This window comes from Epinephelus fuscoguttatus, linkage group LG21 (genome assembly GCF_011397635.1).
Source record: "Epinephelus fuscoguttatus linkage group LG21, E.fuscoguttatus.final_Chr_v1".
Classification (NCBI taxonomy): domain Eukaryota; kingdom Metazoa; phylum Chordata; class Actinopteri; order Perciformes; family Serranidae; genus Epinephelus; species Epinephelus fuscoguttatus.
This window is the reverse complement of record NC_064772.1, coordinates 13,333,399-13,348,030: the sequence shown is the minus strand read 5'-3', so window position 1 is coordinate 13,348,030 and position 14,632 is coordinate 13,333,399. Positions and strand designations below refer to the sequence as shown.

General features: G+C 40.3%; 1 protein-coding gene across 2 annotated transcripts in view; it reads right to left on the bottom strand.

Annotated features, from left to right (window-relative positions):
- LOC125881882 (coiled-coil domain-containing protein 106-like) overlaps positions 1-12,626 on the bottom strand; it is a 61,779-nt gene extending 49,153 nt beyond the window's left edge. Inside the window, exons 1-3 of one of the 2 annotated variants that reach the window (XM_049565309.1) lie at positions 12,511-12,626; positions 11,974-12,074; positions 3,573-3,790 (exon numbers count right to left, since the gene is read on the bottom strand). In XM_049565309.1, coding sequence (XP_049421266.1) covers positions 3,573-3,780 — 208 coding nt within the window. In that variant the 5' untranslated portion in view covers positions 3,781-3,790; positions 11,974-12,074; positions 12,511-12,626. Of the gene's footprint in view, positions 1-3,572; positions 3,791-11,973; positions 12,121-12,510 lie in introns of those variants that run through there. The other variant, XM_049565308.1, reaches the window with a different exon arrangement.
- Between the last annotated feature and the right edge of the window lie 2,006 nt (positions 12,627-14,632).

The window sequence follows — 14,632 nt, the reverse complement described above, 5'->3', positions numbered from 1 at the left end:
CAAAAAATGCATTTTTGAGTAATTTCCGAGAAGTTATGATAAAATAAAAAAAAATATTACAGACTATAGAATAGGACTGACAACCTCTCCAAAGTCTCATGTCAATTAATTAACACTATTTGTCGGCTTTTTATAATGCCTTTTTTTATTTTTTTATTTCTTTTGGCATGCTGCGCCGTGTCTCCAGTTGAAAGTTGTGATTTGCTAAATACATTCTACAATAATAAATTACATTAACTTTTGGTCTATAATATTGCTGGCTAAATTGCGCATTTTAATAAAAAAAACGTAAGAATAAAAAAAAATAAACACCGAAATAATTAACACACATACACACACACACACACACACACACACACACACTGAACACGCGATTGAATGAATGAATGAACATTGGGTGCAGTTCAGCTGCAGTCCCACCGGCCAGCGCGGTCACTGTTGAGATTACATTCGTTTTTTATTATTAACAAAATGTTTTTTATTGACCGTATGAATGGTTTTGTTTTCAAATAAATATTTGGAAACGAAAATGTATGCTTTGGTGTATTTTTACAGAGTTTTACAGGCGTTGTTGTTCCCGGCTTCCTGCTGTGGAGCCAAGGCTTCTGTGTGCCAAAACTGGACGTGCACTGCCACAGCGCGGAGGGCGGGGGGAGGTCATCCAATCAGAAAGATAGACTGAGAGTTTGAATTTGAGTTAAGATTATTAATTGGTTAAAAAGGAAAACAATCAAGGCATTGAGGATGGTTGTAATCCAGACTGTCCGGCCGGCCAGCCTCAGCTTTTTCGTCATGTTTTTACTCGTCACTTCATAATGAACAGAGATTCCGTTTTAGTTTTTGTTGTCAGTACTTATTAAATTTACGTTCTCGTCACAAATTAGTCACGCAATAAAGGGTCATCAACAGAAAGTTTTCGTTTAAGTTTTAGTTGACAAAATTAACACTGCGCAGCCACGCATTCAAGTCCCCACAACTGAATTGCTAGCTAGCTAGCTAAAATTATTAGCTATAGCTAGCTAATAATTAGCTAATAATAAGATGGCATAGGATTATTTTAGCACGCTATGCCTACCAGAGAGGCAACGGTATATTGATAAGCTTAATATTGCCAGTCTACCTCAGTGTCCCTTCTCCTTACCTTGCTCATTTTGGAAAAAACACGATGTGGAGATGTGTCAATGCTTTAGCTTAACATACATAAATACAGTTAACTGTTACTCTAAAAAAAATACATTTGGAGGGTTTGACAAAGTGTTTGCTGCACACATAGGCATACCGAGTGTCAGGATCCCACAGTTTCTTCCCTGTTGAAGCCGTTTTATTGCCTGTATCCACTTTTGTCTCCTACAAGGTTCTGTTTTTCTGCTCGGCAGCTGATAAAAGCTCAGTTCTGGGTTTTTATTGGCCGTGCAGCCCACCACACAGCAACTTTTCGGCATTTGGACTTAGGGAAAACTCAACAGGCTGGAAACGGAGGGGAAAGTGCAAGGGGAAAGCCAGTCTTGTTTCCCCTTTGGGGGCGTGGCTTTCAGATTATGGCGCGTTGCGCTCTGTCTCTATAGCATTTTGTACATACATTATTAGGCCGACTGCTTTATTTATTTATATTTATTTATTCATTTTCGAAACTCAGAAATGAGTTGCTCTCTGCATGTCAGGGCTGACCTCCTCCTCACAGCGCGCGTGCACACCCACACTCACACACACACACAAACTCAACTCAGTGAAGTCAGACAACAGCAGAGAGGCCACGGTGCAGATGAAGGGAATATAACTTCAAGATTTCTCTAGCTGACGACAACTACGCTTGTTACTGTAAGTAAGTGCAATAAAACCTCTGCCAGCCAAGCCAATACTTTATCAACACATGTGATCAGCATGTAGAAAGCCATATTTCAATCTGCTCTGCTGAGTCTCCTTAGTAGAGGGGGGACAGCAGTAACAGTGCCAGGTCACCATCGGTCAGGCATCCCTCCTCCTCTTACAGCTCTCGCCAGCATGTGAAAGCTGATCCAATATTAATCCTTGCTCGAGCTTGTTTTATCGCTCTCCCGTTTTCTTTTCTTCGTCTCCTCAGACAACACCTTCACCTTCTTCCTTTTCTTTGTGGCTTCAGCTATGACAACCATGTCTAACTTAGTTCACCTCGGTTCGGCTACACTACACTAAAGAGAGGAGGGGGATATGACGAGAGGGGGATATGATGTATGCCGTAAAGCAGCCAAATTTTGTAGTCTTTTTTTGTGTCTGGGTTCCTACCCGAACCCCGAAACTGCATAGTGCCAGTGCAAGTGAAACAGATGCTCTCAAGCAATGATGGAGGTGTCATCCAAGCTATTGTGAGTTGATGTACCATCACAAGGATCTTGGATATATATTTTGAGGGCTCAAAAACTCCATTGTGTTGCTTTAAAGTACGTATTAATTTACAACTAGAAGAACACTTGAAAAGCGCAGACGTCTGCCAAGGCCAAATGCCCAGTGGTGTGTTGTTAGCTGATAAGGTGAGTGCACTACTAGGTAGATGGGTAGGTTACCGAGGAGGAAGCAGCCAGAAAAAGCGGTGAGTATACCCCATATACCTGCATATACCCTGCTTTACACCACTGCAAATACCCTATCTTGCAATTTTGAAGGTGCAATACATGACATTCAGAACAAATATACACAATATATCAGCAACCACTATTTGCTATGTAAAGATACAGTGGAGATATGGTGTACTGAGCAGAAAATTAAGTCAAGCTCCTTCTGTGCGTGTTGTAATCTGAGCTTCTCTGTTCTTTGTTTTGGTAGCTGGTGGGGGTTTAACGATGCATCAGTCTGGATGATTCATTCATCAGTGAGCCAATATCGTTGATGCAATTAAGATATCTATCCATATCAACCCCTTTATTTTGAAATTTCCATGACCTGTCTGTGTCACTGTCAAGCAGTGGCACCAGGCAAATATCTACAAGCAGCCAAAAGAAAGCAATTACGATATTTACTCCCCTCTCGGGAATAAATCAGCAGTGCAGACATACTTTGGATTTCAGGGTAAAGGCGGGTCAACAGACAAAGCATGTCATATGCAAACAATGCCACTGAAATACTCAGGAAACATGACAAACTTGGATGGGTATGTCACTCCACTTGCTCTTGCTATGGCAACATTAGCTGCTCTGTTTAAACAATATCAGGCTAAAAAAAAACACGTGCATACAGGCTAAAATTCAACTGTGCTGTTCTGTCAGGAGATGCAGTGGCTTAAATCAACAGTGAGTAAGAAAAAAGTATAAACAACCCATGTTATTGGTTAGGGAGGTAAAGTCTGCGAGCTGCTAGGCTGATTCATGCAATGTAAAAGTGTTTAAGCTCATAATGTTGACTTGCATAACTAAACTAAAATTAGTGCTTTATGATTGTATGCCTCTGCAAACCAGTCAAGTTGCATTTACAGTTTACATCCATGTGTATGAAAACATGGATGCTCCACACACATCTTCCCCCTGGCAGCACAGAGGATCTATCCAACAATGGTATCCTGCTGCAGAAAAGCAGCACACAGAGAATGAAAGTGCTCTCACCAGACATGGCACTGCTGGGTGTGTTGTCCTGAACAGCATCAGCTGAGGTGCCCGTTTGAAAGTTCTCCCACTTGATGATCCGAAGGTCGTCTTGTTCCTGCTTCAGCCAGACCGGAGAGGTGAGCCTGTCTTTGCACCTCACAGAGCTGGAGTCAATCTCTACACAGGGGGAATAACCCGACGGCTCCTGCTGCCACACGGACGACATCTCTTCAAACCTGGGAGGGTAGCAGAGGGGAGTTATATGGGTCTTGTAACAGACGGATACTGATTCATTAACAATTTAATATCCTAAAGAAAGGCAATGTCAGAATTCAGAACTTATACTTTGCACCCCTTTTGCTCAAATTACATTCTGGGTAGTCTCACTGAACTAGCCTACAATCTACTGTATTTTATGTATTTGACAAATATTGTGTGGGTTTATAAAAATGTGCTAAGTCAAGACTAAAACCTGAACTATATCATTGTAATGACAAACTATACACTATTTCAAATTTGTGGCTTTTTAACTACACATTAGGTTTATACTATTTGAAGTATATGTATAATATAGAGCTGCCCTAGGGCTGGGCGATAAATCGATTTTATCGATTAATTCGAATTTGTAGTTTAGATCGATTTGTTTTAATGAAAATCGAGTTTCTCTTTAAAGTCCGCCACCGACGCTCCCCACTGGGCTCCCGTAGTTCAGAGTGGGCTCATCCCTCCCCCCCCCGCATGCTTGATACACAAACATCATGCGGCGAGCGGGGAAGAACTCGTTCCCTTTCTTGGGAAGGTTTTGTGGCGTCAGACACAGAACAAACAGCACCCCGCTGCAAAGTGTGTTTGAAGGCTGTTGCTACCCAAGGTAGCAGTAATACCAATTTACTGCAGCACCTCAAACAGAGGCATGCTGCTGAGTGGGAGAGGTGTTGCTCCCTACGAAAATATTGTACGTCATTTGATATTTACGTGACAACGCCTCAACGCAACACAGGTTTCACTCCATAGACTGTGTGGGCAATATAATGGTAGGGGAAACACTGCCATATGATGAGAAAGGGGCCCGATGGAAAGCGATCACAGATGCACTCGCAATGTATCTTGCAAGAGATATGGTGCCCATATTTACCGTGGAAAAGCTGGAGATTGTTCACATGCTGGAAGTTTTGGAGCCCAGGTATGTGCTACCAGGCCGCAAATATGTTCCTGAAAATTGATTTTAAGTAGAGGGGGAAAATCGATTTAAATCGTGAAATCGGATTTGTTGTGAAAAATCTGATTTTTTTTTTATTTATTTTTTTTGTAGGCCATATCGCCCAACCTTAGGCTGCCCTTGAAAGTCGGAGACTTGAATCATCAGTCAGAGACCTAACAGCTCACAAATACTTTATATGACACTGTCTCTGAGTTTTGTTTGATGTCTAGCATCAGAGAAAATACTTGTTGCACATTTCTGATCCATCATCAGCGCTGTTAGCTTGTTCACGCTATTACGTGAATGCTGCAGTCACACTGAACGTTCTGCTGAGCTCCGATCAAACTTTAATACTTAATGTGTGTGTGTGTGTGTGTGTGTGTGTGTGTGGGGGGGGGGGGGGGGGGCAGAATCGTTGAATATTCATATTGAACAGCCAAATCTGATTTGACTGACATAGTTCTGAGTCAGGTACAGTCCTAGTGTAATAATACTGTACAAATAAATGCAGTGACAGACAAATGACAAACGCCGTTTACTGTCAGCAGCTGGCAGCGAGTAAACTTGGACCAGTGGCAACATGTTTTTGTTTACACATGTTTATGAGATCTGACTCCTATAGTTATGAGAGGAGATCTTTAATAAAATATTGATTATGTAATTACGAGATGCTACGACAAAAGTATGAGATACGTAACAATGGGTCCAGGCATAACATAATCGCAGCAGAGCGCGTGACAAATACTGAAAAAGAGGTGTAGTAATGGAGGAAGTATTCAGAGCTTTGAAATACTGTAGTACAACAAGTAAGAGTGAAACAACTGTCAGCTGATATCTCTTATCTTCTGAGAATTCAATTAAAATATATATTTTGTTAAAATTGCAGGAGTCAACCAGAACTTACAGTGTGCTACTTATTTGCAAAAATAAACACAAAAATGTAAACGTTTTCGATAACAAAAGCTCTAGTTAAAGTTTTAAGTAGGCTAGGTATTTGCATTAATTCGTATATGAATTTCTGCATAACAAAAGGCATGAATTTATGCACATGACAATGAGTTATGAGAAACGCATACGATTAACAGCAACTGACTGATGCAAATCTGAATACAAGATCACTACACTAGTCAATGCAATGACAGATCTTTTTATCACTGTAACAGAAATTATGTCCAGCACAGTCATGTTCTTCTGTTATTAAATTAAAATGTTGAATATTGTAATCTTCATGAACTGCGTTTGGCGTTAGCTCTCAATGACATCATCAGGTTTGTGGGCCTTCAGTTAATGTGGTGAACTTTTTTTATTAATGATTGACAAACAATCCGTCTACTAGTCCAGTACCTTTGTACTGAATAACTTAATAATGACACACGACCGATAGTGGCCGAGTCATTAATTAATCATTACTGAGCCTCATGAGTTCATGATGTATGAACCATTAATACATTCATCAGAACATGATGAATCATGCATTAGTTAAGCATTAATTAAGAATAAGCAGGGAACCACACATATATTTTTGCACTTACATTTTAATTATTTTAGAAACAGCTTTCAAAATTTTATTTTATCTACAGAAATGTTGTTTTCCCCTTTTGATTTAGAATTTCCATTTTCCTATACATTAATATGGTCCTCTACTGTAGCCTACACGCGAATCAGACTTACGTGATATCTTTTTTTCAGTGATTTAAGTCAAGGTCAATTCAAATTTATTTGGCTAGGATGTCTCAATGACCCAAACCTCTCTAGAAAAGCCCCCCCCTCAAAAAACTGGCAAATGGCAGCATGCTCACCTCTTAAATAGCCATCACTGGTCTAGACTCATGCCTCATTTAAGCTAAAATATAATAAGGTGAATGCCAAACATAGGCAACAAACCTAAATATCTCTGATGGTATCCTCAGTATAATTTACACAAACCAAACAGCTGTTTCTGTATCAAGGAGTTACAGCATGTAGAGACATGCACTCTGTGATTGACACTTCACACTAGGGCTGTGATCTCCTGGTTGACTAGTCGACTATTTGGTCGCTATGCACTCGTCTGACCAAATTCTCATTAGTCAAATAATCGCCGTGTTACTTTCATAAGGAGAAAAGTGCTACATCAACAGCTTTCCAGGATTAATCCATTATTTCCTGCGGCAGGGGGACAGGCTAAGTTACCTGTGAAAATGTTTTTTTTTTTTTTCAAAACACCCCCTTTGTTGACAGAAAGTTGGACTCGCCCACGCTCAGCGTCACCAAAGATACTGGATTACTACAAGATGGCCCACCTACAATATACTCCCATTGTATAAAATGGTATACATTTCCGGTCTCCTAAGTAGGCGTTGTCCCCCGTACCCCAATCAAAGACGATGGAGAACCGCCAATCAAAGACGAGTATCCCTAACCTCGCTTGGTTATCGTAGATTAGCTGGGCTAACCATTAGCTGTTAGTGATGTCTGTATTAACTCAGTAACTCAATAAACAGCCCGTGAAAAAAAAAAAAAATTTCCAGCGGATATCTTAGTTACAACATAATTGAGCTAGCAAAGCAGTTTTGTGTTGCTATGTGTGGTATTTATTCAGTTTTGGAAAATCACGATGTCTAGAAAGCATCAGTGGCTGCAGCTGACAGGGACAGCTAACAGCAGCAGCAAAGCTAACATCAGGATGTCATCTGTTAAAAGCCTCCCATTGTCAGATATGACATGAAACTACTTCAGTTAGCTCAACCCAGTACAAGATCGTAGGATTAGTCTGATAATATCTGTTTTCTCCTCCAAAAAGAGTTCAAAAGTGCACTGATTTCAGCACCAGAGAGGAGCTATCTGTTGCCCCGGATCTCGTGAGAGTGTGTTGTTGAGACAGAGACAGGTCTTGAACAAAGTTAATTTTCTCCTGATTTGTCGGTCTGAAATTTGCCATTTTGGTGTCGGAATGTTCTGAAGATATTCGGCTTGTGATAAATGGGTCCAATATTTGTTTCCGTGACTATGAGGCAAAAGAATCGGCCATAATCTGTAATCACGTTCATTTCTCCCACTGAAGTCAATGGACTCAGGACCTGCTGTTAGTCTCCTAAAGGGGCGTGGTGGTCGTGAACCCCACATGACACTGATACTGGAAACTGACTCGCAGTGGACCGTCTTGGTTTATCCACTGTCTTTGGCGTCGCGGTAACACAGACCTCCTGTCTGTTTCTGTAAGCTGAAACTGTTTCCCTCAGTGGAAACGAAGCTTGTATTTACTTGTATTTCACAGATAAGAAACAATAAATTGTGAAGACAGTTAAGCCTCCACTAAAATAGCATTTTAAGTCTTGCATGTGATTTATACTTTGGGATTTATCCTGGCTTCATATGAGCAGAGGAAATCTCCGCTCATCGCTAGGCTAATGTATACAATGTAAAATGCCAAAGGCTGGCAGTAATAAAGTTTTGTTTTGTCGGTGAACCTTATGAGTTGTAATGGACCCAAATCATGTACCATTACCTTTGTTAAATGTTGCTATTGTCTAGGGTCGGGTCGGTTCTCTGTAATACCAATTTGGTCCGGTACTCCGTCTTGGACCGGGTTTTATTTTTTGAGACCGACCGGACCGCATACTCGGGCAGAACGTACGCGGAAAAGTGGACGTCCGCAAGCCCTCTGTGCGCAAAGCACAACCGCGTGGACTTCGCTCCACGCACCAGTGTCACACAAAAGACTGTTCGGCATGTATTTTTCACAACACAGGGATTTTTCACGGACATTTTTACACATAGTCCGCTCTGCTTATAGTAAGCCCGAGTCTGTGACTGTCTGCCTCTTCACCAAGCGCACAGCAAGCAGGAGAGAGAGTGGGGTGGGGCAGGGACTGAGCTAGGAGGTGCGAGTGAGCATGCGCCTCTACTGTAGCCTGGAGTTTGTTTAATAGTGACGGGGAGTCGATAATGGCGGACAATTTAGTCTTGACGAAATCAAGGAATGCGCCACTATGGCAACACTGGTTTTGAGCCAGACGAAGGAGGCAACCCTTGTTTGCACTGATTGAGTAAGCTGCAAAATTTATTTGTAAGGAATAAAAGAAACAACCTGTTACTGTCACTCTGTTGTCCTAAGGTCGTTTTTTATTTTAAATGAGTCAACTGCGCCCCCAAGTGGCGAAAATCTGGTATTACCAACTTGATGCGTTTTTTTTTTTACAAAAACCGGACCCTTTTTTTTTTTCTCATACCGACCCAATCCTACTGTTGTCCCTGGTTTTACATGAGAAGAGGAAAGATCGCTAGACGCTAGGCTAATTTATACAATGTAAAACGCCATAGATTTGTGCTAATAACGTTAGCATGTTGTACTGGTGGGGGAAATGTGTTCAGATAAAAACAAGTGTTTGTCTGTCAGTTCTGCAATTTATAGTGAAGTCAATTAGCGTACTTTTATTTTGTTTGAAATCGTCTCTATTAAGCCATATTTAATGTGTGTTTTGAATCAACTATATAAATAAAGTTTGATTTGAACTAAACTTTACAGCACAGTCCTCCACCGTCAACTAGTGTTTTGGAGGTGTAACTGCAGAGTGACACAGACACACCACCGCAGAAGTAAAAATAAGGTGCAGATTTTTTTTCCCCACAACTAATTGATTAGTTGAAGAGTATGTGTGACTTGAGTCGACCAATATTTTCTTTGGTTGACTACAGCTCTACTTAACACTGAGAAGTTAGGGTTAAGGGTGGTTGGTTTTCCATTGAAACAAAAAACTGTAATAGTAGGAAGGTATGAGAATCAGTGACATATTAAGAAAGACATAAAATATACAGCACTTTGTAAAACAGACACATGTTGCTTCATGGCCCAACAGTCTTTATTAATTGTAATGTATATTATATATATGGGCCAGCAGCCAGTCTGTGATGGGTCGAACAACATAAAAAAACAACAACACTGATTTGTAAAGTGAAACTGCTTTACTGTCTGTTTGCTCTGGAGAGGAAGAGACCTCTGCTGATAATTCAGCTCCTGGTAAAAACCTCCTGAACCATGAAAACTAGGGTTGGGCGATACGGCCTAAAAAAAAAAAATCTCTGATTTTTCACAACAAATACGATTCACGATTTAAATTGATTTTCTCCCTCTACTTAAAATCAATTTTCAGGAAAATATTTGCGGCCTGGTAGCACGTACCTAGGCTCCAAAACTTTCAGCATGTTAATAAACCCCGGCTTTTCCACGGTAAATATGGGCACCATATCTATTGCAAGATACATCGTGAGTGCATCCGTGATCGCTTTCCACCGGGCCCCTTTCTCATCATATGGCAGTGTTTCCCCTACCATTATACTGCCCCTCCCGAGTGTGAGACAATTATAACCGAGCCTGGCCCGAATCTGCAGCATGGCACCGAACACACAGTCTATGGAGTGAAGCCTGTGTTGCATTCAGGCGTAAATAACAAATTCAAGCACTTGAATGGGGATATTTTCGTAGGGAGCAACACCTCTCCCACTTGGCAGCATGCTTCTGTTTGAGGTGCTGCAGTAAATTGGTAGTACTGCTACCTTGGGTTGCAACAGCTTTCAAACACTTTGCAGTGGGGTGCTGTTTGTTCTGTGTCTGACGCCACAAAACCGAACTCGTTCCCTTTCTTGGGAACGAGTTCTTCCCCGCTCGCTGCCATGATGTTTGTGTATCAAGCGCGTGGGGGGGAGGGGTGAGCCCACTCTGAACTACGGGAGCCCAGCGGGGAGCGTCGGTGGCGGGCTTTAAAGAGAAACTCGATTTTCATTAAAACAAATCGACCTAAACTACAAATTTGAATTAATCAATAAAATCGATTTATCGCACAGGCCTAATGAAAACTGAAAGAATTCTAACCTGGAGAAGTTTCAGCTGGTTGCAATCTATAAGCCTCACCACCAGATGCCACCAAATCCTCCTTTCATCTTACACACTGGACCTTTACATCTGATTGTTACTTGTAAACTAGGGCTGTACCAGACTCAGAATTATGTCAGATTAGATTTGGAGCGGGGACATTCATTGTGACAATGAAACTCAAATAATATAGTAAACAAGCCAATGGTGCTAACAATAAGGGCTGCCCTTTGAAAGCCGGAGATTTGAGGTTTTGGGGGTTTTTTGCTAGTCAGTGTGCTGTGCAGTGTACTTCTGGGGATGTTTTGATCCCCAGATTTTGCTGTGGAGCGAGCGCTCTTGACTGTCATGCTCCTCTTCATTACAGACAGCCGTGGACTTAATGCAGCGATACAGAGGAGGAGAAAGTTTCCACCATAAGGCTAAAAGATAACATTATATCTCCTCTTATCTGTTTGGCATTGGTGAATTTACAGCCTACAGATACTTAATATAACATAGTCTTCAGCTTTCGTTTGATATCTGGTGTCGGCAAACAATGTTGCACATTTCAGATTCCTCTATTAGTTTGTTTACTATATTACATGAATGCTACTGTTGCACTGAATGTGTGATGAAAATGAAAAGCGCTAACTGTCTGGGGACAAAAATGAATAATGGATTAATTAAAAAAATCATGTTATTCATTATTTACATTTTTTTGTAGCCATATTATTTGTTGTTACCAAATATGGTTAATATTGGCTGCAGAATATCTGCGAGAGGTGATGCATTCAGGTGCATGATACCTGGATGCAATATCGAAGTACAGTAGTTTATCTTCATGTTTTTGTTGCAGGAAGTAAAATCACTGTTTTACTTCACGTCTCCATGGAGATAATGATGGATTCCGCTATTCTTAAACAAGTGCAAGCTGCAGCACCTAAACACACCATGCTGCAGTGATAAATCTGAACACCTGACACAATGTGTTAACATGAGAATTACTCTCACAGAAGTGAACTACCACAACCTATAAAGGTATTTTACATTTTTCAGTGATAGGACATGGGGTCAAAATACTCATAAAGTGCCATAATTCAACGTTGAAGTCAGCAGGCCCATTAACTGAATCCTTACTGATTTATTAAGGGAATATAAAGGTGTTTTAATTGCAAAGGATTTTAAAAAAGCATACTGGACATGACATAAGTTATAAACCTCATAAAACACACAAAGGTGTAATGTTTGGTAGGCAAAAGGAACAACCATTTCTCCTTGCAGTGGTTTTAATTAGCTTCCACCAAGATGGATGCTAATGACTGTAATTACCAGCAAAAAGGGGGAAAAGGAGCAACAAAGCCAATGAAACACACAGAACAACGTACCTTCAAGGGACTCCAGCGGATAGAGCCGGTGTGGGAGATGTTCCTGTGTTTGTGTCGCTGAAAGCTTGCCTCTCAACTCGTTTAAAAATGCCCCGTTTTTCCTAAATATAAACAGAGACGAGTGAAAAATGCGCGACTAGAGCACAACATGCATGTCTGAGTGAGGGGCGGCGCCAGAGAGCAGTGCACTGACGCCTCTGAAACATTACGATGCCTTCAGGGACTCGACGGAAAGTCGTACTTTTAATGTCCATATGAAACTGGTGGGAGAAGATTTTTACCTATAAGGAGCAACTCCACGTGGTAAATATTATGTTAAAAGTATGAATCCTGTATTTAAAATCTCGCTTAACCCGTTCAGTATGTAATTATGTTCCAAACACACAAAAACATATTGTATTAGTAAATTTATGCTCTAAATGCACTCAAAAATCCTTCGCAAAAATTGCTTTGGATTAGGATACTTAATTATGTATTTTCTGTCTATACCAGTGGACCATCTAATAGTAATAATGACAATAAATAGTCTTAACAGACCTTTTTTCTAGGGCTGTAGTCTCCTGGTCGACTAGTCGAGTATTCTCATTGGTCGAACAATTGCTGTGTTACTTTCCATATGGCAAAAAGTGCTGCATCAACAGCTTTCCAGAATTAATCCATTATTTCCTTCGGCGGGAGGGAGAGGCTAAAATACCTGTGAAAATGGGGGTGTTTTCAAAACACCCCTGTTATTGACAGAAAGTTGAACTCGCCCAACCTCACCAACGTCGCGTGACCAGACCTCCCATCAGTTTCTGTAAGTTGAAACCATTTCCCGCAGGGGAAACAAACCTCGTGTTTATTTGTATTTCACAGATAAGAAACAATAAATTGTAAAGACAGTGAAACCTCCACTAAAATAGCAGTCTAAGCCGCGTTAGTGATTCATCCCTTAGGGATTTATCCTGGCTTCCTATGAGTAGAGGAAATCTCCACTCCTTGCTAGGCTAGTATGTAAAATGCCATAGGCTGCCGCTAATAACGTTAGCATGTTGTATTTGCTTGGAAACGTGTTTAGTGTGACGGTTGTTTTGTTGGTGAATGTTGTGAGTTGTAATGGAGCCAAATTATGTACCGTTTCCTTTGTTAAATGTTGCGGTTGCCCTTGGTTTTACATGAGAAAAGGAAAAGATCGCTAGACGCCAGGCTAATTTACACAAAATACCGTAGGCTTGTGCTAATAACGTTAGCATGTTGTATTGGTGGGGGAAATGTGTCCAGATAAAGACAAGTGTTTGTCTATCAGTTCTGCGATTTATAGTGAAGTCAATTAGCGTATTTGTGGTTGAAATTGTCTCTATTAAGCCATATTTAATGTGTTTTGAATCAACTATATAAACAAAGTTTGATTTGAACTAAACTTTACAGCACTTAACACAGTCCTCCACCGCCGACTAGTGTTTTGGAGGTGTCACTGCAGAGTGACGCAGACATCACCGCAGAAGTCACTAGAACAGCACCCTGTTCCTTGTCCCATTACCACCTTTCCTGAAAATTTCATCAAAATCCGTTCATAACTTTTTGAGTTATTTTGCAGACAAACAGACCAATGCTGGCAAAAACACAACCTCTTTGGCGGAGGTAAAACTAATATGCAGATTTTTTTCCCCACGACTAATCGATTAGTTGAAGATTATGTGCGACTTTAGTCTACCAAGATTTTCTTTGGTTGACAACAGCCCTACTTTTTTCCCAGCATAACACATTAGGGTGATTTATTTTTCATTAATGGTTCATTCAAATCAATGAAGTGATGCTCTAAAACACACTGCCTATGCCTGAACAGGTTAAGTAAAAGTACATAAATATTTGCACCAAAATATACTTATACTTATGCAGAATGGCCAATTTTAGAATATATTATGGTACTGCATGATAATTACTGATGCATTAATGTGTGCATCCATAATGTTGCAGCAGATAAAGGTGGAGTTGGAGTTAACTACTTTATAGAATTACTGCCAGGTAGTTTAATATAAGCTATGACAATATATCATAATTCATTAGTTGATTTATATTTCTGTATTAATAATCTGAATCTGCAAAGTACTATCACCAAATAATACTTAAGAACAAGTATCTTGAAATTGAAGTTAAGAACAGTACCTGAGTAAATGTACTTAGTTACATCCTATCACTGAAAATAAAGTAAATAATAAAATAAAAATAAAATAAAATATCAGGTTTACCGTTATTCTTTCCCACTCTTACTGGGTTGACCAATTGAAATTTGTATTTTCCGACAGTACCTGAATGCAGCAAGGCAGTGGTGACAGGCTTTGAGGGGGCGTGTCCCTTCATATGAGGGATAGAAACATCATTCACTTCTACAGTCTTCACTGTTTGTTTTTGGAGCATACATAGGACAGCTACTGAATTTTTGATACGGTTATCATAATAATCATATTGACATGAGAGGTTGCCATGACAACTGCGTCATTATGCATAAAGAATTCTGTGGCAGGTGATCTAAATATATGATGATTCACAATAAAACTCTCACGTAACTTTCTAGACACTGAACCCCAACTTTTTTAAAATCTTATTTTAAAATGCCCTTTTTGCCAATTCCAGAGCTACGTATACTGAAAATAATGAAATAAATAAATAACACCAGATG